The 27421-nt window shown below is 35.2% G+C and overlaps 1 protein-coding gene and 1 pseudogene across 15 annotated transcripts in view; one reads left to right on the top strand and one right to left on the bottom strand.

Moving 5' to 3' along the window:
• Gphn (gephyrin) overlaps positions 1 to 27421 on the top strand; it is a 351833-nt gene that overhangs the window by 87827 nt on the left and 236585 nt on the right. For all 15 annotated transcript variants that reach the window (XM_087911715.1, XM_087911713.1, XM_087911716.1 and 12 more), the window contains exon 3: positions 3006 to 3063. In XM_087911715.1, coding sequence (XP_087767841.1) covers positions 3006 to 3063 — 58 coding nt within the window. The remainder of the gene's footprint in view (positions 1 to 3005; positions 3064 to 27421) is intronic.
• On the bottom strand, positions 6901 to 7579 carry LOC125387735 (ephrin type-A receptor 7 pseudogene; annotated as a pseudogene).

Raw genomic sequence — 27421 nt, 5'->3', positions numbered from 1 at the left:
CTCTCTCTCTCTCTCTCTCTTTGACAGGGTTTCTCTGTTTAACAGCCCCAGTTGTCCTGGAACTTACTCTGTAAGCCCTACTGTAATAGCCATGTCATCTGATTTGCCTCACCTTCTTCATGGTCAAAACCATTCTCCTTGGTTTGAAGTTATATAAATACTTATCTGGAAAGTTACCTTTCTCTATCTTCCTAGCAGCAGATTGAGGTATCTAACGTTCTTCTTAACAGTAATCATGAGAAAAGAATTGTTCCTGTAAATAGGATTTAGGTTGATCATAGCAATGAAGCTTTGTAGTTTTATTCCCTTATCAACCATTTTCACCAGAGAATCTTTGAATTCTTTTTATAGAAATTGGAATTTTTTTGTACTCTATCCCATTTATGTAATAATTGTTGTATGTGTTAGTTTTAATTAACTGCTTTAACTATAAAGAATTGTTAAAAAGAAACAAGAACTGTAAAAATATCTATCTATATAATGATAATGTCTTTAAAATTGACGGCTTGAGGTTCTGACTCTTTATTACAATGTTAAAATCCCTGTGCACCCTTCCCATGTGTTGTTTCTCAGTCTTCTCAATGTTTACTTTCATACCAAGCTTTTCACTTATTTCTACTACTCAGTTTACCACGGCCTTAAGCTCATTTGGACTTTCAGCAAGTAGTGATGTATTGCCAGAGAAATGCAAGTTATTGATTTGTACACCACCTATCTGTATGCCTATCTTCTCATACTCCAGGGCTGTTGCTATATAAATTCCAGTAGTATATTAAAGTAGTGGTGAGAGCATGCATCTTGCAACATTGCAACACTCCTACAATTGTCTTAAATTGATCACTTAATTCTCCACAGACTTTGACTGGTACAAAGGTATCTTTTTTTTCTTCTTTTGGTTTTTCGAGACATGGTCTCTCTTTAGCTTTGGAACCTGTCCTGGAACTATCTTTTGTAGACCTGGCTGGCCTCAAACTCACAGAGATCCACCTGCCTCTGCCTCTCCAGTGCTGGGATTGAAGGTGTGCGCCACTCCCGTCCAGCTGCGCCACCACAGCCTGATGCAAAGGTATCTTTATAGGCATTTTCTAGTATTCTTATGATTTTCTCTGGGTACCTGTAGAACCTGTTTCTCAAAGTCCTTTCCTCCTAATGCTATCAAATGCCTTCTTGAAGTTGATGTAACAGACATAAGTAACTTCGTTTATCTGGGACGAAATCTCAATTAAAGAGAGGAAACTCTTTCACATATCAAGAGCAGATAGGGATGACAAGGACTGCATTCCAGACACTGGGAAAGGTTTGGTCAGGAAGAGACATAACAACAACTACAACAAAATTACAGGTATATGAGTGTTGCAAGGAGGGCCCACTTGTTCGTCCGGGCCGCCCAGCTAGCTTAACCCCAAAATAACCACATAGAAACTGTATTAATTAAATCACTGCTTGTCCCATTAGCTCTTCTTTCTTATTGGCTAATTCTTACATCTTAATTTAACCCATTTCTATTAATTTGTGTATCGCCACATGGCAGTGGCTTACCGGGTAAATTTCCCAGCATCTGTCTCAGGCAGATCCATGGCATCTCTCTCTGACTCTTTCCTTCTCCCAGCATTCACTTCTGTCTTCTCTACCTACCTAAGTTTTGCCTTATCAAGTAGACCAAGGCAGTTTTTTTATTCATCAACCAATGAAAGCCATGGACAGAAGGGCCTCCAACACCATATGAGACACTTGTCTTCAGCTGCCTTCTTTACAACTCGGAAACCTGGAAAATGAAACGCTCCTCAGAGCAGTGGCTGAATGTGTTTGAGATGGCATGTGTCAGGAGGATTCTAGGTGTTACATGAAGAGATGGGCTGCCCAACGATGACATTAAGAAACAGCTTTATCTACAGAAGGAAGTAAACTACAGGATATAGCAGCAACACTTGAGATACTTTGGCCATGTTTTGAGAATGAATGACTGCAGATACCCAAAGATAACACTTATTGGTGGAGTGCACGGGATAAGGGGAAGAGGAAGTCCCTGAAAACTGTGGATAGACAGCATAAAGGAAGAATGTGAAACCTTGGGTGTGACAATAAGCATTTAGGACTGCCCAGGATAGGAACAACTGGAGAACTGCCATACACAGGCTGCCCATGCATGCTTAAGCATTGTCGGGCATAAATGATGAATGAAATGATGAATGTCTTTAAAACTTTCTTTTGTGAAATAATTTAACTTTAAATATTAGGACTCAAACATTTTGCAACTCATGATTTATTTTCTCTTTCTCTTTAATAGTGCTAGACACATTCATCTCTCAGACTCTCTTTTTTTATTGTTTTTTGTTTGTTTGTTCATTTTTCAAGATAGGGTTTCTCTGCAGCTTTGGAGCCTGCCCTAGAACTAGCTCTTGTAGATCAAACTGGCCTTGAACTCACAGAGATCTGCCATCCTTTGCCTCCCAAGTGCTGGGATTAAAGGCGTACACCACCGGCAACTCTCTGTTTTTTTAAAAAATTAAACAAAATCAGTATTGGTGCATTAGTTGTGACAATTGCACCACACAAACATAAGATAATTATTGGGAAACTAGGAAATAGGCTTAAAGCAGGATCTGTTAACTTTACTTTTTGATCTCTTTTTCAGAAACTTTCACAAACTATTCCCAGAAGTCAAGTTTATTAATTAAACAAATAAAAACAGGTCTTCTTTCAGTTCTTGATGTATGTTGTGACAGAATCCAGTTATAAACGTGATGGCTTCAACATTATTAAAACCATCAATAATAGAAGTTTAGTTCAGAACAAAAATCCAATGTAATCTTTTCTCTTTGGGTAGTCATTTGTTGTCTGTCTCTTCTAAACTAATAAATGGGGCAGTGAATCAAAAATGTTTTCCCCCTGGCTATTGAAGTAGGTCTTTGGAGATTTCTGGTGGTACTCTAATGCTAATGGTATATATCATTCATATGTTTTACACTGTTGCTAGTTTTAAGAATATTTTCTTCTAATTTCAGGTTGGGTGGAACTATATCAGCATACAAGATAGTACCAGATGAAATAGAAGAAATCAAGGTATAGTATGAAATTTTCACACCTACAGAGCCTTTAGCATTTTATTTAGAAGCTGAGGGGGAAATTGTTACTTAAATATCATTAAATCTTATGGTATGTGAAGACATTATTGTACTCCTAGTTAATCTACTCAAGTTAAAAATACATTTATATTACAGAATTGCCATAAAATTTTATATCTGATGTTTTCAATACAGTTCTGGGGGAAAATGTAAGTAAAATATATATGTCAAAAACCCTTCCTATGTGATTTGTTGAAAATATAAGACAGTATTATGTATAAATATTAATATATATAATGGATTATTTTTTTAAATTTCTTCTGCCCGTAAGTCTTTACAAGTCTTGTATTTGATATATAAAAATATGTATATAATGCTTAATTTTATTGAACTTTCAGTATCAACTTCAATAAACTGAAAATTTTGTAATTTATCCTTTATTTTGCTTATTAATTTTAAGTCATTTAAACTTATTATGTGAGAAACTATTGGTTTCATTATATCACCTCTTCTACTGTATGATTTCTTCAGTAAATATTGCTATACAATTGCTCTCAAACTAGAAAAGAAAAAGAGGGGCTAGGATGTAGTTGAGTTTGCAGAGTGCTTGCCTAGCAGGCACAAAGCTCCAGGTCCCATCTTTCTTTGGGTGATTGAGTCAAGCCTGTGATTCCAGCAGTTGGCAATCAGAGTCAAAAAGATCGTAGGAAATTTGGGGCAAGCCTAGTCAATACGTCAAGTTCTAAGCCACCCAGACATAATGAGATCTGATTATCTCAAGGGGGAAAAAGGACAAATTTAGCTCAGTGTAATGGTTGCACACCTTTAATCCCAGCACCCTGGAGGCAGAGGTAGGAAGATCTCTGAGTTTGAGGCCATCCTGTTCTTCAAAGTGAGTTCCTTATCACAGAGAAACCCTGTCTAAGAAAGAAAGAAAGAAAGAAAGAAAAAAAGAAAGAAAGGAAGGAAGGAAGGAAGAAAGAAAAGAAAGAAATGAAGAAGAAACAAATAGAATCTCAAGAGTGTCAGGATTCATTGAATAAGTCAGCCTAGAATCAAGTAGAGGGAAGAACATTAGGGAAGAATGATTAACATTAGGATTTGTAATCATATAGCAGTTAGTTGAGATCATGCTAGTAAATAGAATCAAGTTGAAAAGTTTTAGTAAGCAATAACATTAAGTAGCTTAAAGATATACCCTAGAGCACATATGTTCAAGAAGCAATAGATTTGTATTTAACTAATTTACAGAAATGTTCACTTGTCTTGTAAGGGGTTTTTAATTTTTGTGAGATTTTTCTTTTATTTTGACCGATTTTAGAATTTTGAATTTTATTAGGACATTCCTTAAAGCATATGTCCAGTAACTGAATCAAGATTGAGTATTGAGGCATAAAAACATTTTTAAATGTGTTGGTGGAAAAACTGTGAAAACTTTTTGTTGTTGTTTTGTTTATTTCTTTTCTTTCTCTTCCTCTTCCTCTCCTTTTCCTCTTCCTCCTCCTCCTCCTCTCCTCTTCTTCTTGTTCTTCTTCTTGTTCTTCTTGTTCTTCTTCTTCTTCCTCCTCCTCCTCCTCCTCCTCCTCTTCTTCTTCTTCTTCTTCTTCCTCCTCTCTTTTCTTTCTTTTTTTTTTGGGGGGGGGTAAATGCTTTCTCTGTGTAATAGCCCTGACTGTCCTTGAACTTTCTCTGTATGCCAGGACTGGCCTTGAATTTACAAGGTTCACCTGCCTCTGCCTCCCAGTTACTAGGTTTGAAGGTGTGCATCAAGACTGCCTGACTGAGAGTCAAATAATCTGAAATTATCAAAAGTGTATGATGTAGTTTAACCTTGATATGCTATTTATAATGTACCATATATAAATAAATACACATATTTATGCATATTTTTAGTCTTAGAATAACAATGAAACCTAGCTCATTTTTGTCAGATATAATATATTCATAATGTTTGAACACCAAAAAACATTATAAAGTTTACATATTGCTTATGAGTTAATTGTTCCAGACAATACTACAATAAATTTGTCAATTTTCAAAAGTATTCTTGCTAAAAAAAAAAAACACTTCTAAAACCAGCAAAAGTAAAGTAACCTCAATCCTTCAACGTCTTCCTTTTAGCAGGAATCTAAAGATTGGTAGAAAATATGGAAAAATAGAAAAACCTCAAAAAAAAATAGAAAGAGAAAAGCAAGTAGTCCAAGTACAACAGGATTTTAGAAATGGCATAGCCAGTAGTCCCTGTTTTGCCTTGCCATGTATTCTAATCTTCTGTGGAAAGGATGCTAAAGAAACTTTCAATCTGGACTCACAACAGACACAGACAAAATGCTTGTATAGACTCTCTCACATTAGCCTTTTGTCTAGCTGGATGAAAAAGATCAGAGTTGCCTAAGGTTATGGAAAAACAGTTCAGCACTCTTTACTTGGTTCTCACTAAACATCAATGAAAAAAGTTATTTAGTTAACCTTTAGGTTAGCTGAGCCAACAGAAATCTGATCTTCCATGTTTGCCCCTTCATTTCTGCCCACAGTCATCCCATCTAAGACCCACCCAGGAACAGAATGACTGAACAAGTCAGTTCTAGGTGAAGCTAGTCATCTCTATCTTATCTTTTCTTTTTTATGTCAGTGAGGCCAAGTCCTCACTTCTTTGCTCTATCAAGGCCGACAACACTGATATTTTCTCTCCCCATTATGGTCTCAGCATCTGCCCTGATTTAGAATCAACAGTGACATAAAGTGATACCCACTTTTACCAGGCAAGTAAAAGTCTTTTTGTGTCCAACAGGGAAAGTGAACCTCTACTTCCCATATGAATCAGTGTTTCTTCTTTGACAGGGTAGTATTGGTGTACCCAGCAAGATACTGAACATATATCTCCATATGGTCCTTAAGCTATTCCATCTAATATCCCATTGGGGATATTTACTAAAATAGAGTATTTATTCTCATGAACTCTGAAATTCTGGATGTTAGATCTTTTTTCATATTAAGAACCAAGAAATACTCATCAGACAGCAGATCAAAAAATGAAGCAAATGCTGAAATCACCTATTAAGAGTTTTAAGATTTTGTTTTCTAGATATGACAGAAAAACCACCCATGAAATTTCAACAGTATGACTGCCTAAATAAAGCTTGAAGGGCTGGAGAGATGGCTCAGAAGTTAAGAGTACTGGCTGCTCTTCCAAAGGTCCTGAGTTCAATTCCCAGCAACCATTTTGTGGCTCACAACCATCTGCAATGAGATCTGGTGTCCTCTTCTGACCTGCAGACATCCATGCAGACAGACAGAATGCTGTATACATAATAAATAAATAAATCTTAAAAAAAAAGCTTGAACAATGACATTAATCAGTATACCAATATAGATGGGGGGGGACTCTCACTGAACCCCACTCCTAAATGAAGAGCTATAGATAATTAAAACCTACTAAGAGAGTTAGAATTGATCTTCCATAGGAATAAGTCCCCTAATTGATTATCTGGTACCAAGTGGTGAGTCCCCAAAACATATACATATAAGCAACACTGAATAGATTCAAAAGATTGTACTTATATATTCATTTATACATACATATTTTACAATTTAAAAACTTGTAAATTTGAGAGGAAGCTGGGGAAACGTGATGGGTTAGAGGAAAGAGAGGAAGAGGGAAAATTACACAGTAACATTTTAATAAATAATAAAAGAAAAATTTTAAAGAGAAAATTTAAGCTATCATTAAAAATGTTCTGTTTTATGATTGTAAATCCTGTTCAAAACAAATGGTAAATCTTGTGAAAGTGAAAAAATTACAAAAAAATCCAAATAGAAATTATAAAACTGAAAGCTACAGATACAAAGAATGGCAAATGTAGAGGGTAGTCATTAAATCCAGAAAAAGAGCTAAGTTCTCAGTGATAAACCAGCTCTTCTTGTCGTATACTTTGACAGAAATTAAAGCTGCCTAAGCCTCTACATCCTGAAAGGCAAAATTGAGTCCCTTTTTGGACAAAGATCCAATCTCTCTCACCTTAGTGTTCAGCTTCATTTTTCTTTCACCAAGGTCACCTTGTGTATAACATTTATCTGTAGCATTGTTATCTATTTTCACAAGGAGGTTTTCTCCTATTTTCATGTCAGTGTGGTAACTGTTTTATAATGTTACAGTATTAAAGGGTTTTTTTTGTTTTGTTTTGTTTTGCAAATACTCAGTGTACTCCAGGAAAACTTACAATCCCTCAGGGTGAATTTCCATTGTATGAAACCTTTGTGCATTGCCATTAGAATTCTTCTTAGTCCACAGCCAGTTTTGGTTGGGCTTCCTGACCTGAAACACCTTATCAGACTGTAGGTCTCAATTAAATTATTAATTTCTTCCTTCCCATTGGCTGGAGAGGGAATACCTTCTGAGTGCATTTGTTGTGCTTTGCTGTCCAGTAGTAGTACTTCTTTGAAGCTATGCCTCTTGTGAACGTACAGATGTAGCACAAAATAATTCACAAAGTGTACTGAGTTTGAAAAACCATGGTGCATGAACAGGTTTTTTTTTTTTTTTTTTTTTTTTTTGCTATAGTTGGTTTGCAGCTTTTAAGATGCTGTTTGCTCCAAAGTGAGCTATTATTGTTGTTTATTATTGTGTATCTTGCATTAATCCTTTCTGGGTCCCAGGTCTGCTGTTTCTCACTTAGCTCTTTAATTTCTCTCCTTATCCTATATTCTTTACACTGTGATTTCTGATTGAATTATATTTTCAAAATATGCTTTAAAAATTAACTTTTTCATAAAACATGCAACTTTCACAAATGGAGCATTTTTTTAAAAGTAATACAAAGAAGGGGAGATATCCAAGGTATATGATAGATCAGCACATAGATTTTATTTACTTAAGTTTTAATTAGTAATACATAATCTGTATTTCACATGTACTATTTTTATAATGTAGGAGATGTCACTAAATCATTCAAATTAATAGGCACTATTACCTAGTTTGAAGAGAAAAAAATATAATTGAAATTGTAATTGTCTGCCTTGTCCCTTTAGGAGATAAGCCCACCCACTCCCTCCCTAATCTGCAGGGGCAAGTAGATCTTCCTTCTGCTCCCAGCATGAGCTTCTCCCTTTCCCTCTCTCTCCTGAAGAGGTAGCTTCTTCTTTCCTCTCCTCTCCTCCTCCCCCCCCTCTTTCTCTCCTTGTTTTCTTTCTCCCTCCCTCTCACCTTTTCCCTTCCCTTCCATAGCCCACTAAATAAATATCCAGCCTCACTCTGCTTGGCTTTTTTATCCTTCTCCATCTTTCACCCACCAGGGCTCCTCATAGGACCTACTGACCTGCCTGGGACCTGCTGCCCCTCGTGGCCCACTGGCCCCTTGGGGAATGGCACTATTTTATTTCTACCATTACAGAAATAATAAGTTTAGTTATATATAGGTGGTTTATTTCCTGCATGTACAGATGGGTATATACAATATATATTTGTTTATTTTGTGTGTGTGTGTGTATACCTATGCCATATTGCACATGTGGAGATCAGGTGACAACTTGCCAGAGTTAGTTGGGATTGAACTCAGGCCAACAGGGTTGATGGCAGTATCCTTACCTTCCCACTGAGTAGTCTTGTTGCTCATACACATTTTTAAATGTTTTATTTATTTATTTCTTATTGTTTTTATTGTGCTATATAATTTGCTGTGCTCGCCTCCTTCTCCCCCCCCCTTACCCTCTCCTATGATCCCCATGCCCCCAATTAACTGAGGAGATCTTGTGTTTTTCTACTACCCATGTAGATTAGATCTGTGTATGTCTCTCTTAGGGTTCTCTTTGTTGTCTAGGTTCTCTGGTTTGTGAATTGTAGCCTGGTTTTTCTTTGCTTTACATCTGAAAGCCTCTTATGAGTGTGTACATAAGATATTTGTCTTTCTGGGTCTGGGTTACCTCACTTAATATAATGAACTCATACACATTTTTAATGTAAAGAAACAAAATCACTATGAGGCTGGTGTAAATACCCACTTTTATAGACAGTGGTAGGCTCCTCTTTAATTGGGTTTCTCTGTCTTCAGTTTCCCAGAGTATCTGAGTAATTGTGGAGGATCATTTTTTTATGTTTCAAAACCATAATAAATGACTTTCAGAATATTTTTGAATGATGATACAAATCACAACTTTTTTGAATTTACAACTATTTCAAAATGTTTTTATTTTTTAAGCATCCCATATAATGTATCATCTTTAAAAAAAATCTTTGTTTTATTTTTTTTTTAATTCCAGTTCTGCAGATGGCACTGGAGTGTGGTGTGTTGAGCACTCATAAACAGTATTCCCTTATTATTTAGATGTTTCATGTTCCTATTACCAATGAAATTCCCCATTTTCAGTATGGTATTTAAATCCTTTCATCTTAACCATAGTCATCTCTAATTTTTAGGGCATATTTCTTACTGTTTATACTCTGCTTGCCTCTGATACTGGTCTCACTCTAGCTTAAATTCCCTTAACATGTTTCTGCGATATCCCATGATTTAGTATCTGACCCTAAAACTACAAATCGTTCCCATAATTATCTTTGTGATCCTAGTTGTCAGCTACTGAAGTCCTGCTAATCCTTGAAGAAGTGTCCTTGCCTTCTGTGACTATTCTTTCACAGGTTCAGATGGCAGTGACCACTCCCTTGATGTTTTTACCTAGCACCTTTTCTCCTGGCCTGCCAGTAGACAGAGAAAAGTTACTGCTCCATACATGAAGATGTTGCTTTTTATGGGTTTTTGTTTGTTTGTTTGTTTTTCAAGACAGGGTTTCTTTGTGTAGCCCTGGCTGTCCTGGAACTTGCTCTGTAAACCAGGCTGGTAGCAAACTCACCGAGATCCACTTGCCTCTTCCTCCCTAGTGTTGGGATTAAAGGTGTGCACCACCACTGCCCAGCAAAAATGTTGTTATGCACACAGCCTCTTTCTTGTTACTTCTCACTTGACCATTCTTTGTCAGTCTTTTTTGTCTTTCTTTTCAGCTTCCTGATTTCTTGCTTCTGATGAGTGAGAGGCATTGCTTTCTCTTTACTGTTATCAACTGCTTAAGAAGCAACGGGCTCTAAGATCCTGAACATCATTTTCTAAACTAAGGTCTAAAGTGTGTATATTTACTTTATACCAAGAAATGACTTTTGTTCTAATGGTTTATTGTTTTGCTTTCAAATTGTGTATGTAAAACATTACTTTGAGTTGAAGAGCAGATAAAAGAAGAAATAAAATTTAGAAAGCATTTTCTAAGCACTGTAAATGAAAAGAAATATATAGTCCATATATCAAAAACATTTCTCATTTTTTATTTCATGCCTGTATTATTTTCATAATTTTTTGTATTTTCAATTTCTTCATATTCAGTAATTCATAATACTTGTTTTCATATATTTGTAAATGAACGGTATACACAGATATATAGTAAGTAACCCCATGGTTCAAGAAAAACATTGCAAAAAGGAAGGAAGTAGTATATTTCTCAAATACTGCAAAGAGCTTTCAGTCACAAATTCTGTGTGTCTAAATATGCTATAGGGATGAATGGGAAATATAGATATGCTTAAATTAAAGAAAATTAAAATTCTGTCATTATTAGTTTACCTTGAAAGAATAGCTATATACAGTCTCCATAGAAAAGCAAATAACAACAAAAGATTTAAAATCAGGAAGGAAAAAACTGTTGCATGAGTAAAGTAGACTTGAATTTTTTAAAACTGAATATGAAGGCTGAAACAAATGTAAGATCATATGATTTGATATTCCTAATAAGTAGGATAAATATTTAGTATATTTACATTTAAAACATCGGAATATAAAGTTACCTAAATAGAATTAAGTTTTCTACATCTCACTTGAAATGGTGGTACATTGTTAACACTGCACACTGAAAATTACATTGTGTATAGCAGTACCCAGAAAACCTACTAATAAAAATGTACAAGATAACATATTCAATGTATTACAAATAAAAGTGGAAATCTGATAAAGGCTTAAGTGAACATAGGAAAGCAATCAAGAAACAGTATGCAAACAGAAAGTTAATAACACAACAGCAAGTTTAAACCTTTAGATTTAAACAGTTGCCTCATATAGAGTAATCCAAATATGGCCATAATTAGATTTAGTTTGACACAATAAATTTTTCTTTCAGAAAATTTATTTATCTATGCCAATCCCAATTCCCCCTCCCTCTCCTCCAGCTCCTCTCATGTTCCCCACCCCACCCCTTTTCCACTTCTCCGAGAGAGTAAGGCCTCCCCCTGAGAAGTCAACTGTCCCAACATCCTTGAGGCAGGACCAGCTCCCCCGCCCCCCCCCCCCCGTGACTTGACTGAGCAAGATATTGCCCCATAGAGAGTGGGCTCCACAAAGTCATTTAATGTCTTAGGGTTAGATCCTGGTTCCACTACCAGTGGCTCCACATACTGCCCAATCCTCACCTTTGTCACCTGAATTTAGGGAGCCTAGTTTGGTCCTGTGCAGGTTCCCCAGTTGTAATTCCAGAGTCAGTGAGCTCCCACTACCTTGGTTCAGCTGATTCTGTGAGTTCCCCTTTATAGTCTTGACCCCTTTGCTCATATTATCGCTCCTCCCTCTCTTCAGTTGTACTCCAGGAGCTGGGCCCTTTGGTTAGCTGTGGATCTCTGCATCTGCTTCCATCTGTTTCTGGATGAGGGTTCTAGCTTCTCTGAAGTTGTGGACTGTAGGCTGGTTATCCTTTGCTTTATGTCTGATAGCCACTTATGAGTGAGTACATACTACATTTGTCTTTCTGGGTCTGGGTTACCTCACTCAGGATGTTTTTTTTCAAGTTATGTCCATTTCATGCAAATATCAATATGTCATTGTGGTTTTTTTTACTGCTGAGTAGTACTCCATTATGTAAATGTACCACATTTTCTCTTTTTTAATTTAATTTATTTCTTTAAAAGAAAACAAACTATCTTTTCATTTTACATGTCAATTCCAGTTCCCACTCCCTCGCCTCCTCCTACTTTTTCCTCCCCCTCTACTTTAACACCCTCCATCCACTCCTCAGAGAGTAAGGCACATTGCTTTGGGGAAGGTCCAATGCCCTCCCTACTATATCTCCCTACTGCATCCATCTAAAGAGAATAGGTTCCCAAAAAGTCACTACAAGCAGTAGGGATAAATCCTGGTGCCACTGCCAGCGACCCCACAGTCTTCCCTCAGCCACTACAACTGTCACCCTCATTAGGAGGGTCTAGTTTTGGTCCTGTGCTGGTTCCTTCCCTGTGTGGCTGGAGTTGGTGAGCTCCTTCTAGCTGAGTTAAACTGTTTCAGTGGGTGTCCCCATCATGGTCTTAACATCATTGCTCATATTCTCACTCCTCCCACTCTTCAACTGGACTTTGGGAGCTCAGCCCAGTGCTCTGCGGTGGGTCTCTGCCTCTGTTTCCATCAGTTGCTGGATGAAGGTTCTATGGTGACATTTATGGAGGGGTATTGGAGTTTGTCAGAGGTTTATTTTACCATCTAATAAGATAATAATGTGGTTTTTTAAAAAAGAACATTTTCTTAATGATCCCGTTAATGTCATTTTCAAGAAAGTCATTTTAAAAACAATTATACAGGTTTAAACTGAAAGGTTGGAGAAAACATACACTATATAAGCCTTTATTTAAGAGAAGGTAAGCCAGATTTAGTATGTGGACATCTGCGCAAATAGACTTCAAGGAAATTACTGAAATCACAATTGATATTCTGTTGCACAGAAGGCTCAATCCACTAGAAAAACATTGGAGTTGAAAATTATATGCATGAAAAATGGGCACATCAGTTCCTGAAGTAAAATTAAACAATACACTTCTTTTTAGCATTCACAATTATTTCATAAGACTATGTCTTGTGTCACAAGACAAATCACAATCAGCCTTTAAAAATATATAGTGTATAAACTTAGACCCTAGTAGAATCAACATAGAAATGAATAACAAAATAAAGGAAAATGTCAACATGTAGGCAATAAAAGACACTTTTAATAATTCATAGATCAAAGTGGATAACTCAAAGGAAATTTTAGATAATTGTAACACACAAATAAAAGTAGAAATATAATTATAAATTGTAAAATCTATACTGTAACTAAAGAATGAGAAGACAGCTTAGAAATTTTAGTTTTATTTTTATATATGCTAGTGTGTGTTTGCATGGGTGAGAAAATTTTAGTTTCAGACAAATCTCACTAAGTTATCAAGGATGGGTTTATAATTGAGATTCTCCTGATTCAGCCTTTCTAGTAGCTGGGATGTCAATCCTGTGTCAGCAACCTAGCTTTAAGAGGACAATCTATTATCCTAAATGCTTACATGTGAAAAGAAGAAAGGGACTGGAGAGATGGCACAGCAGTTCAGAGAGTGTTCCACTCTTGCAGAGGACCTTGGTTTGGTTCATAGCACTCACATGGTAGCCAGCTATTTCCAGGGGCTATGCAGCTTCTTTAGGTTTCCTCAGGTACCAGGTAAAAATGTGATTCACATATATAATGCATGCAGAGCACGCAAGCACTTAAAAAAAATTTTTAAAAAGAAATAAGGTCTCTAGTCAGTAACCCAATTTCCTATCTCTAGAAACAATATAAATTGAACAAAATATATTCAAAGAAAGCAGAAATAATGAGTTAAAAACTGAAAACAATATTTTAAGAAATCCATGAAATAAAGTACTTGTTCCCTAAAAATTTTGCTGGTATTGATAGACTTAATAGACTGACAAAGATAGAAAAGGAACAATTACTATTGTCAAGAATAAAATAAGGATTACCGAATTACAGAGTCTTATTCTTTTAAATGAACAATTAGATAGTCTTTAGGTCATAAGTTAGATTTGTAGGAAATGCACTTATTTTTCAAAACTCACAACTTCCAGAATTAAACAGTATGACATATGAAATAAATAATTTGTACACTCCTTCATGTGTTAAAGAAATAAAAATATTAAAGAAAAAGTTAAACATGATAGCACATCTATAAATGTCAGTGTTTATAAAGGAAGAAAGGTGTGGAGATAGTAGGAAGTGGCAATGGGATAAATATGACATAAAAATGGAAATGAAGGTATTGGAGGTGAAAAGATACAAAGGGTCAGCGGGATAGGATAGCGAATTTAGAGAGGAAGATCAACAAAATCAATGCTTAGAAATACTATGGTGAAACTTTATACTTTGTACAGTATTTAAAAGTTTTCTTAACAATTAAAGAGGAAATTGCCTTTGTCATTGGATAAGTATAACCAACACAACATAAAACCCTTTACCCTAGCTTTAAACTTTGCAACAAAATGAACTTAAAATACACATTTGATTTAAATATATATCTATAAAAATTGTCATCCAGATTGAAAAGAACCATTAACACTTAGGTCTAAGTGAAGTGTTCTTGGATTCAGCACCCAAAGTATCCACAGCATGAAATTTTTGTACACTGAAGTGCATACATAATTAAATTCTTTTCTACAAAGAAAAGCCGAGAGAGAATGAACACTTAAGATGCATCCCTGAAGAAATTATTTTTAATCACATCTTATAAAAAGGTTCTTAACCAAAATAAAGAAACTTTTAAACTCTGAATTAACAAAATAGAAAGTGGGCAAAAGATACAAAGAGATTTCATTTAGGAGAATATACATACGACAAATAGACACATGTAAAGTTATTGAATTCCATTAACCGTTAGGTGAATACAAATCAAAATAACAATTCAATTTCATTACACACTTGGGAAGTGAATGTCATAAAATAATAGCACTTCCTACTGAAGAGGATGTAGATAAACCAGACACTCATACTTGTTAGGAAATAGAATTGTGGAGCCACTTTTATCTTGTGGTTCATTTCCTTACAAAGTCACCTATCATGTTGCAATGTTTATTTAGCATTTATCCCAAGGAATGAAACTCTGTGCTCATGCATGAATTGTATGTGATTTTTTTTCGGTGGCTTTCTTGCAAAAGACCAAAACAGGAAAGTAAATGTTCTTTAATAGGTGAATAACTAAACAAAATTTTTTATATTCATACTGTGAAATAATAGTGACATATCCAAAGGAAAAATAATGAACTACTGATGAGTGATCTCAGGATCAAGCCAAATGGGTGATGGAAATCTTTGGAACGAAAAGTCTTGAAGATAGAATAGCAGAAATAGGAGAAAGAAAAATGGTTGCTGTGTATGTAAATATTAGCACAAGTGTCTAGAGAAGTGGACAAATGGTTGGAAGCATGAATTGGTCTTGCAGAAGACGCAAGTTCATTCCCAGCACCCACACTGGACTGCTTACAACCATTTTCAACTCCAGCTCCATGGAACTCAGAGACCTCTTCAAGGCTCACCAGGCATTTGCATTTTTATGCACATACCCACACACTAATTTACACAAACAAATAATTGATTTTAAAATAATTTTTAAAATAGCCTCATAAATATTTTTAATGTAACTGTTATATATCTTGATTGTGGTTGTGGTATACTAAGTAAACACACATTTATATAAAAATCAGTGTGGTCCAAATAAAGTTGGTAAAGTATATTGTTATTTACTTTTGCTTATAATTGTCTATTAGAATTATATAAATTGTTTAAACTGGGTGAAAGGTGTACATGTGATTTCTCTATTTTTTTCAATTACCTGAATATCTGCAACTGCCTGAAAATAGTTTTAATTTTTAACCTGAAAACCATACATTAAATTTATATAAAATTTGAGAAACAAAAATCTTTGTTAATAAGTTCACACTTAGAAGTGACACTTGTCTGTTAGTAAAGCCATTTAATTTTTCTCATAGTTCTTTGTAATTTCTTTTATAGATTTTTTAAAAGTCATTTCCTATTGTTGCTTCCTACAATAAATGAAATATCTCTTGATAATTTTATTAATTTGCATAGTGTTTTCCTCTAATTTATATTCTATTTTTATTTTAATGTAATAGAAGTAAAAGATAATTTTAAAATGAATTATTAGTACTTTTTTTCAGCAAATGCAACTTGAGGAACTCTCAAAAACTTCACTACTCAACAAACCAATCATAATTCTATCAGTTATTTTATAAAGAACTTTTTCAAGTATTTCTTATTGCTTTAAAAGTCTATTGCAAAATGATAGAAATATTCAAATGTAAAGTAAAACAGACTCTATAACACTTCAATTACAGCCTAACCCTTCTTTGCTCACCTTGATTACATTTAAAGGTGTGGCCTAGACTATGGGAATTTCACTATCTATTTGAAGATTATTTATTTCTCTAAGGTAGGCATTGTTCCATCATTCTTGTTTCTTCAACTCCATCTTGGAGGCTAAATTTTTGATCAGTGTAACAGTAAAAGACAAGTTTCCCTTTCCTTACAATATTAGACCCAAATTCAGTTCACATCACCCATGTCCAGCAGCTCACAACTGCCTATAATTCTGGCTCTAGAGGATGTAATACCTTCTTTTGTAATCCAAGCTTTCAACTCCAACATTGTCACATAACTTAAAAAGTGAAAAGCTTAGTAGCAATAAATAAAACTATATTTCAGTTCATTGCAAGTTGGAGAAGTCTGAAAGCCTATGTTGATGGATGAGAGGTAGATAAATCACTAAAATGAGAGGTTATACAAAGGAAAGAAATAAAGGGAATGCAGCCAGTCTTCCCATGATGACTTGTGTACATGCTAAATGTCCCCCCGCAGCCCTATTGACAAGTTAGATATCTAAAGCTTTACTGTAATTGAAGTAAACTTTACTGTGAGTTCAATAAGGAAATAAGGAACAACCATAAGCCTTGGAGATGCGGAAGTGGAGATGGGGAAGTGGAATCAATATCCATAGTTTTGTTTCAGTGTGTTATATAAAATACATAGTTTCCAACAAAAAATATCATACATTGATAGGAGAATGTGGCACAAAACAGGGAAAAAAGCAGGAAACTATCTGTGGCAGCCTATCTAAATATGTTCAGAATAACATATAAGAAATAGTTTTGAAGAATCAAAAGGACCACATTTCATCAAATGTTATGATAGTTTTCATTCTCAAGAGACACATAATCAATAGGAGGCACATACATAAAAGGAGATTTCTCTTGAGAAGGGACTCATGTGATAATGAAGTTCAGGAATTTACATGGTATACAATCTGCACACTAGATAGTGAAAGACAGAGATATAAATATACCAATCTAGGGCCTAAACCCCAAGAACACTAGGATTGGTGACATAACTCCTTCTCTAAGACGAAGTGGTTGAAAACCAATGGTTGCTGTTTCAAGTTGCAAGATTTCATTGCCTCAAACCCAAATGTCTAAATGGAAAAGATTGATGTCCAAGCCTAAGGGAAGACCCTGGAGAACAGAGAATTTTTACCTGATTATGTGTTTGAACTCCTACAAATAGAGATTATCAGTTTAAAAAATATATTTAATTTGAGAAATCAAATTCACAGCTGGAATTTAAAGGATAGCTGAAATACATCGTTCACTAATAGGGTTCAACAGATTTGAATTAGGAGGGAAAGTATCAGTGAAATAAAAGGGATATAAAAAGGAAAGAAAAAAGTCAAAGTATCTTCATTTGCAGATAGTATTATTATGTATATGAGTTTCTAAGACTCCACCACAAAATTCTTCGTACTGATAAACACAATTAGTAAAGAATGGAGTTACAAAGTTAGCATATAATAAATAGTAGCCTTCCTATATACCAAAAGACAAAGATGCTGAGATTGAAATCAAAGCAGTCATCAGAATGGCAGTTATTAAGTGAAGTCTTGGGTCCAGTAAGATGGTTCAGTAGGTAAAGATACTTTTTTTTTCAAGCCTGACATTAAAAAACCAAATGTGATGGTGCAAATCTGTAGTTTAGGCACTCATACAGTATAATGAGAGACAGACTCAGGAAAATTGTCCAAAAGTTTGCTGGCCATTTAAACTGCAGTACTCTGTGTCAAAAGTCCATGTCTCAACATGGTAGAATATAAAAGAACTGTGTCCTGAAAGTTGACCATGGACCTCCACACAGGTATCATAGCATATGTATGTTCTACACATGTACATGTGTGTATGCATGTGTGCACATATGCACATGCTCACACACACACCCTAAATTTTAAAAGTTTTTTTCAAGAAAACAAAATAACAAATTCAAGCAAGGATACGAACAAATGGAAATGTCTTTAACTTGCTGGTAGGAATGGAGATGTGAACTAAGGCAACCACTTAAGTTAGTGTGGGGTTTTATATGAAAATTAAGATAAAACTTTTATGTGACACAGCTATACATTCCTGGATATTTCTAGGAAGGGGGAAGGTAAGAAAGATTATTGGGGCATTGAGAGGGAACAAAAGAAAATTAGAGCTGGAAAAATGGCTCAGAGGTTAAGAGCACTGGCTGTTCTTCTTGAGGTCCTGAGTTCAGTTTCCAGCAACCACATGGTGGTTCACAACAATCTATAATGAGATCTGGTGCCCTCTCCTGGTATTCAGGCTGAATGCTGTATGCATAGTATATAAATTTTAAAAAGAAAAGAAAAATAACAATAAGAGAAATAGATCATTATCAGCACAACTTAAAGTTTTCTATACCTTGTTTCTAGTTACTATTCCTTACCTTATCCAAAAGAATTTTCTGTTCTCAATTATAGCACCATGAATTATTTTAATTCTTTTGAACTTTATATTAACAGACTGAGTACTATATTTTCATTAATGTAGAACAATTTGATTCCATTTTATTATTGGAAAACACTGAAGTTGTTTTGAACTATATGCTATTGTGAATAATCTTGCAGTAAACAGTCTTTCATATCTTTTGCTGTACTTGTGTGTGCATTTCCATTAGATTTGCACCTAAGACACAGAATACTAAATTAAAGAATATTCAATGTGTAGATAGTGTTTTCCTTTCCGGCCAGCTGCTCCCAAATAAACACACTGAGGCAAATTCTCACTTCATAGCTCATGCTTATAACTAGCTAACTTTTACATTTTACATTAACTCATACTTCTTATTTGTGCTTTGCTACGTGGCTTAGTACCTTTTCTCAGTACAACATATCCATCTTGCTTCTCTCTGTGTCTGTTTGCATCTCCTCTGATTCCACCCTTCTTCTTCCTTCATTCTCTGTTGGACTCTCCTACCTAACTTTATTCTGTTCAACTATTGGCCAGTTAGTTTCTTTATTAAACCAATCACAGTGAAGTATATTCACACAGTGTAAAGGAATATTCAGACAAATGAATTTTACTTTCTAGAACCTGAATATTCCCAGGCAAATAGAACAATTTGTATTCCCTTAATTTTTTTCTGGGAATTTTAGTTTGCTTTATATTCTGACGATAGTGAGTAAGCCTGTTGCGTATCATTTATATTCTTCCTATTCATTTGCATACCTTCATTTGTGATATACCTGGGTTAATCATCTTTATAAACATTAGGTTATCTGTCTTGTCCTCATTTATTAGCAGGTTTACCTAGCATTCCCTGGATATATGTTCTCTGATATATGTACTGAACATATGTATTTCTACTGTCCTTCCTGTTTTTACTCTTTTAAAAGTGTCTTTGCTGTACACTTTTGTCTACTTTTGATGATTTAACTCTTTAATTCTTTAAGTTACAATGAATAGGTAAATATTTCATGGTTGAATAAATGATTCTGAAAGAGTTTGATTACTAATATGAATCAGTATAGTGAATTACTAATATGAAGAGAAAATTATATTTTATCAAGTAGTACAATTTTATATTAAGTATTTTAAGGAAGGAGAAATACTCAAAATTCTTAAGTCTGAAAAATCATCCTTGAGTATAAGAGAAAAACCTCAGCAAAGTATTTCATCTTAACTTTCTTATTGATATAGTTTATTATTTAAAATAATAATACTATGATTATTAGTATTATGATTATTAGCTAATATAAGAGTTCTTATAGTATATTATTTAAAATAATAATAATGTGATAGCTAATATAAGAGTTCTATCAACTATGTTCTATTAACTGTCTTCACTAACAATCCAGTTCTTTCATGTGAAGTTCATATGGTTAGATAAGTTACAGTAATATTAGGCAGAGGTGTTATTTTAAGTCAAATTCTAAGTACTTTTTGAAGTAATGCCTGTTATAAAAAGAAGTTAGTAATAGTCATAATTTTTACAATAGAGTAAGCAGTACATTCAGAAGGGTGTGTTACTCAAAGAGCAGAAATAGTTACCAACTGCTATTTAAACTTTAATTAACATTTTTATTTTTATACTATTTTCATTTTTTATTTAAACTTTTGTTCATTTCTGTATTACTTTTCTCTTGGGCAAATTAAAGATGAAAATTTAGCATTTCCTCCTATTGCCCAAGCATTATTTTAAGTTTTATCTTTATTTCCCACTGATGGGAAAGGCTACTTTAGAATCTCCTCCATTTCTCTTTCAGAGCCCAACTATTGAAATTATTGTCTTATGTCATGATGTATATATTTAATTTTCAGTAAATTTTTATTAATTTAGACTTCTTTGATACAACTCTTTGAAGTCTATGATTACTTTTACTAAGTATCTTGCTAGGAGCTAGGAATATAGTAAAGTAAATATTATATTTTTATCCTGTATATTGAGAGAAAAGTTATGATTTGTCATTTTGTAGGATACATACAAACAGATAATTAAGAGAGGTGAGAGACACACAGAGACCAATTCTATGCCTAGTTCTTGGCATAGCCCTCTGAAATCCTAATATATAGGGATGCTGGGGAAATGTTTGCTTTGCTCTTTCCTTTTGGATTACAGTTCTTGATGCAGAGTTCCTAAGTGTCTTCTTTGTGCTTCTCTTTTTGTCTTTTGATATAAAATTTTACTATGTGGAACATAATAAATTTCATAAAATTCCATAATGTTGCTTATAGATTGACTCAAAATTGGGCCTGTGGTAAATGGAAACACAAAAAGCCTGAAAAGTTAGTAGTCCATCTCATGTTAACTTCCTTTGTCCCCAAACAGCAGGTGTGTCTTGAAGCTGCAGGGTGACTGGTAATGAAAAGTCCCCAGACTATCTTGATACAAAATATACAGCTTTAATAAACAGAAGTAAGACTTACAACAGCTTACACCAGAATCCAAACGATCCCTTCAGAGGCAGGAGCCAGGCGAAAAAGGGACTAGTGGAGCGCGCTTGCTAGGTTTATAGGCAGGCTTTAGCCTGAGTGCGGCACGCCTCGAAAACAGAATGTGATTGGCTGAACTCCCCTATCAGTGTCTGCGTCCTCTCATTGTCTATTACTGAGTAGCCCTCCTCTCTCTCTCTCTCTCTCTCTCTCTCTCTCTCTCTCTCTCTCTGTGTGTGTGTGTGTGTGTCTGTGTGTCTCTCTCTCTTACACTTGCTATACACGGTAATACAACAGCCCTAGAGTACATAAAATAGTCTATGAGTGTTTCTTTTCTTGCAGAACTTCTGAAGAACTTCTGATATGATGGGAAAGCAATGAATTAATATAAGTTATTTTACTACATAATATATTAGAAAGAAACCTAATATACCTGTTATGGTGAAATAGAAGAAATGTAAATTCTAGATGTAAGGATTGAAGAAGGTTGTTGAAGCAATTTGCTTTTTGAATTTGAAGAATAGTATAATAATTTTTCTAAATATACTGGATTAATATACATAGTAAGAAACTTTAAAAAGTTACTGTCCTAAGCTACAGGAAATAATATAACTTGTAGAAATTTCTCAAAATGTAGGAAATGTTCCTGAAGAAACACTACCCAGAGAAATATGGAAGTTAAAAATATCGACTATTTTAATCTTTAACATTTGAGTGACTTGAAAATCAGTATAGGACTTTGATGTTTGTACAAATACAATGTAATTGCTGCAAAATAGACAGGAGAACTTTTTTCTGACCATATATAAGAAAAATAGTACAACTGGAGCAATTAACATTTCTACTCCACTAGTAACCCAGAATAGATATCAGATCCTGTTTTAAATAGAGTAAAGTAGTGTCACTCTAATAGTAAATATATTGTTACTCTAATACGGGTTATTTTCCAGTGATTATCTACTGCGGGATATAAAATTAAATAAAAGAAAAAGAAGTCCTGACATTATGTTATGGACAAGGAACATTCAAAGATTCCATTTAATTTCCTAGTGCCCATCTACTGCTGGGACAGTGATCTACTTTTATTTTTTTTATTTTTTTAATTAATTTATTTATTAAAAATTTCCACCTCCTCCCCGCCTCCTTTTCCCTCCCCCTCCCCACCTCCCCCTCCCTGTCTAGTCCTAAGAGCAGTCAGGTTTCTATGCCCCATGGGAAGTTCAAGGTCTTCCCCCCTCCATCCAGGTCTATAAAGGTAAGCATCTAAACAAACCAGGCTCCCACAAAGTCAGTCCATGCAGTAGAATCGAAACCCAGTGCCATTGTCCTTGGCTTCTCAGTCAGCCTTCATTGCCAGCCACATTCAGAGTGTCCAGTTTGCTCACATACTCCATCACTCCCAGTTCAGTTGTCCTAGGTGAGCTTCCATTAGATCCATTCCAGTGTCTCAGTGGGTGGAGTGATTTACTTTTAAAAGTACTTTGTTTCCCCAGTGAGACTCCCTTGGAGAAAACAAAATTTTCATTTGCAGTGGTTATCAAATGGAAGATTGCTTTTGTTATAGGAATTGGGGCAGGTGTCCAGTTCTCATTTTTAGATCTGGCACCGTTTAGTATAGAGCCCTGATGGCTATATGCAGGCTGCCTCCATCTCTGTACATTTGTCCTGTTCTGTTTAGAAGATCTTGTTTCATTTGTGTCCTCATCCCCTCTAGCTCTTACATTTTTTCTACCTCCTTCCTCATCTTCAGGGTTATCTAAGCTCTAAGGGGAGTGATTTGGTAGAGACATGCCATTTAGGGCTGGATGTCTGAGGTCTCTTACTCTGCACATTTTCTGGCTGTCTGTGTCTGTCTTGTATTTTTTTTTCTGTCTATGCAGGAAAAAGTGTCTCTGATGATGACTGAGCAAGGCACTGATTTATAAGTATAGCAGACTGTCATTCAGAGTCATTTTATTGCTACATTCCTTTATGAAAACTGTAGTATTTGGCTTTCCTCTAATTCCCTGGCCTATCTGGTGTTAGTTTCTTGGCCATATGAATAGTGTAAGAGATGGGTTCCATCTCCTGGACTGGGATTTAAAATCAATTAGATATTAGTTCATTGCTTCCACTACTTTGGTGCTCCTATTACAGTAGCAAGCACATCTTGCAGGTAGGTCATAGATCAAAGACTTTCTAACTAAGTTGGTACTACCTTGTTGCACAAATAATAAAAACTCAGAGACAGATATCGGGGTTCAAGCTTAAGATTACAAAAAAAAACCCTGCCAAACACTATAGCGTTCTTGCATCTACCAAGGCTCAGAGATCCTGTCCTCAGCATGACTGCAGACTGACTACAGAATGAGACCTGGAGTGCCTTTCTCCTCCCATATTATATTCCTCTTTAGTGCTGGGATTAAAGGCATGCACCACTGCCTGGCCTCTTAGCTAACTAGTATGGCTGCTGGGTGTAAAGGTGTGTACCACCACTGCCTAGTCTATATGGCTGACTAGTGTGACCAGTTTTGCAGTCTGTTGGTCAGGCAAGCTTTATTTACTAAAACACAAATAAAATATCACCATATTTCCCCTTTTTATCTAAAATTTTTAAAAAGGCTATAACTAAGAAAAATATACAATAAGTAAAAATTATATACTATATATAGGCAGTAAGTATATCAACAATGTCTAGTCCATTTGCCTTTGAAAATTCAGAGAAAATACTCCATTATCTATTCTATATTGGTGAACACAGAGTCTTGTACCTAATTTACTTTTTATAATAATTTGCATTATTATCTTTTGATATCTCTCAACCTTATACACTTTTACACTTCTTTAGTGCTCATGTTTCACTGTAGAAAACTCAAACCCAAAATCATGTACAGGAAGCTAGAATTAATTACTACTCCATATGACCATTAGTATCATGACAAAAAGTTTAAAATACATAGATATACTAATCTTATAAAATTTAGCATAATATTTATACCTTAAGAAAAGCTTTTAACGAGTCAATATAAAACCAAAGACTATGAGATTAGTGGCAATAAAATAGTCCTTAAATATTTTTATCTTCTGTCCCTATGAGGCAGCTCTTCTGACATGAGACAGAGATTTTGGATTTTACTTTAATAAACATGCTTGGATTTAGGGAAGGAGAGAGCCACACTTCAACTCCAAAGCCAGTTTTAATCTTTAACGGGACTGGCACTACAAAAAGCCAATTACATTATATATCTGTAGAAAATAGCAGAAACAAACATTTGGGAATGTTTATGAAATTTTATCCTGTTGAAAATGTGATGTACCATTAGGTCAATTTATTCTTTTTCTTGGGACTTTTTTTTTTTTCTGGATGATTTGTCCTTTTTCTTCAGATATCTCATTTGTCCGTGGTTTTCAGATTCCTTAGTTGGATACCTTAATGCTCCTGAAAAGACATAAAGAAAACCCTTCCCTAATTTTGGGGAAATTCTCTTTTAGCAAGTTTTATCTGATCAAATGAAAAGCATTTGTTAGTTTTATAGATTAATTTAGATTAAATAGCTATGCTGTTGGATTAAATAAATCTCTTCTAATCAAGCGGTGTCTCTTGTTCAGATAGAATCTTTTTCAATTTTGATGGTATCCATAGCTTTTCTTCTCCTGTGGAAACAAAAGCAAAACCCCTTCCTCAATATAACACATGGACTGGTTTCCATTTTGAGCTTAGTACTGTGGGACCCTCACCCCTTATTCTCAAAGGGGCAAGAAGAAATTTCTTAGCAGAATGTTTTCCCAGGAAGATAGTGTCCTTCTCCTCTCCCACGCAGGATATTCTGAGCACAAGGTCACTTAGCTCAGCCCAGCCAGCCACCTGGTACAGGCTGATAAAGATGGCCTAACTCAAGAACAGTGGCCTTGCTCTAAAAACAAGGAAAAAGCTGACTTAACAGAATATGAGGGAGCAAAAGTCCTTGTATCCATGCCAAAGCATCTTCAAAGATTCTCTTTGTAGTTATGCCTTTAAAAGCTTACCCCACAGAGGAGATACAACTCCTCTCTTCTTTGTTGTAACGGGGATGGAGATGAGTTCCAAACATCTTTGTATTATGCTGATTAAACCTTGCTTATTACAATCTGGGCCTCTCTCTGAGGGTCTCTCTCTGAGGGTCGTGATCTGGGCACAACAAGTACATCTTTGAGGCTACAATTACCCTGGTACCCAAAGCACATAAAGACATTACTAAGAAAGAGAATTACAGACCAGCCTCACTCACGATCATTGATGCAATTGATGCAAAAATACTCAATAAAATACTGGTAAAACCGAATCCAAGAACACATCAGAAAAATCATCTACCATGATCAAGTCGGCTTCATGACAGAGATGCAGGGATAATTCAACATATGAAAATCTTCAATGTAATCTACCATATAAACAAACTGGAAAAAAAGAAAACATGATCATCTCATTAGATACTGAAAAAGCCTTTGACAAAATACAACATCCCTTTATATAAAGGTCTTAGAGAGGGCAGGGTTTAAGGACCATGCCTAAACATAATAAAGGCAATATACGGCAAGCGAGCAGCCAACATTAAACTAAATGGAGAGAAACTCAAAGCAATCCCACTGAAATGAGAAACAAGACAAGGTTGTCCACTCTCTCCATTTCTATAGTTCTTGAGGTCCCAGCTAAAGCAATAAGAGAACAAAAGGAGATCAAGGTGATATAAATCAGAAAAGAAGAAGTCAAACACTCACTATTTGCTAATGATATGATAGTCTTCATAGGCGACCCCAAAAATTATACCAAGGAACTTCTACAACTCATAAACACCTTCAGTAACATAGCAGGATACAGGATTAACTCAAAAAATCAGGAACTCCTCTTTACACAGATGATAAAAGGACTGAGTGAGAAATCAGAGAAATATCACCCTTCACAATAGCGACTAATAGCATGAAATATCTCGGAGTAACTGTAACCAAACAAGTGGAAGACTTTTATGACAAGAGCTTTAAATCTTTGAAGAAAGAAATTGAGGGTAGACACCAGAAAATGAAATGATCTCCCATGCTCTTGGGTATATAGAATTAACATAGTAAAAATGGCAATCTTACCAAAAGCAATCTACAGATTCAATGTAATACCCATCAAAATCCCAGCAAAATTCTTCACAGAACTTGAAAGAACGGTACTCTACTTCATGTAGAAAAGCACAAAATCCAGGATAGCCAAAACAATCCTGTACATTAAAAGAACTTCTGAAGGCATCACAATCTCTGACTTAAAACTCTAGTACAGAGCTACAGTACTGAAAACAGACTGATATTGGCATAAAAATAGGAGGACCAATGGAACTGAATTGAAGACCCAGGTATTATTCTACCCATCTTCGAACACCAAATTTTTCATAAGAAGCAAAAAATATCAAATGGAAAAAAGAAAGCATATTTAATGGATGGTGCTGGCATAACTGGATACCAGCATGTAGAAGAATGAAAATAGACCCATATCTATCACCATGCACAAAACTCAAGTCCAAATGGATCAAATTTTCAACATAAATCTAACCACAATGACCTTCATAGAAGAGAAAGGAGTACTGGAGAATGCATTGGCGCAGGAGACCACTTCCTAAGTATAACCCCAGTAGCACAGACACTGAGAGAAACAATTAATACATGGGACCTCCTGAAACTGAGAAGCTTCTGTAAAGCAAAGAACTCAGTCAACAAGACAAAATGACAGCCTACAGAATGAGAAAAGGTCTTCACCAAACCCACATGGAACAGAGCGCTGATCTCCAAAATATACAAAGAACGTAAGAAATTGGTCATTCAAAGAACAAATAATCCAATTTTAAACGTCGGGTACATACCTAAACAGAACTCTCAACAGAGGAATCTGAAATGGCTGAAAGACACTTAAGGAAATGCTCAACATCCTTAGCCATTAGAGAAATGTAAATCAAAACAATTCTGAGATTCCATCTTACACCTGTAAAAATGGCAAAGATCAAAAGCACTGATGACAACCTATGCTGGAGAGGTTGTGGGGTAAACACTCCTCCATTGCTTGTTGGAGTGCACACTGGTACAGCTGCTTTTGGATATCAATATGGCGATTTCTCAGAAAATTAGGAAGCAACCTACCTCAAGACCCAGCAGTACCACTTTTGGGTATATACCCAAAGGATGCTCAATCGTGCCACAAGGACATGTGCTCATCTATGTTCATAGCAGCATTGTTTGTCATAGACAGAACTAGAAACAACTTAAATGCCCCTTGAT

The sequence above is a fragment of the Myodes glareolus genome, chromosome 11 (assembly GCF_982192425.1).
Source record: "Myodes glareolus chromosome 11, mMyoGla1.1, whole genome shotgun sequence".
NCBI lineage: Eukaryota > Metazoa > Chordata > Mammalia > Rodentia > Cricetidae > Myodes > Myodes glareolus.
The sequence above is the reverse complement of the archived record's forward strand: the minus strand, read 5'-3'. Positions and strand labels throughout refer to the sequence as shown.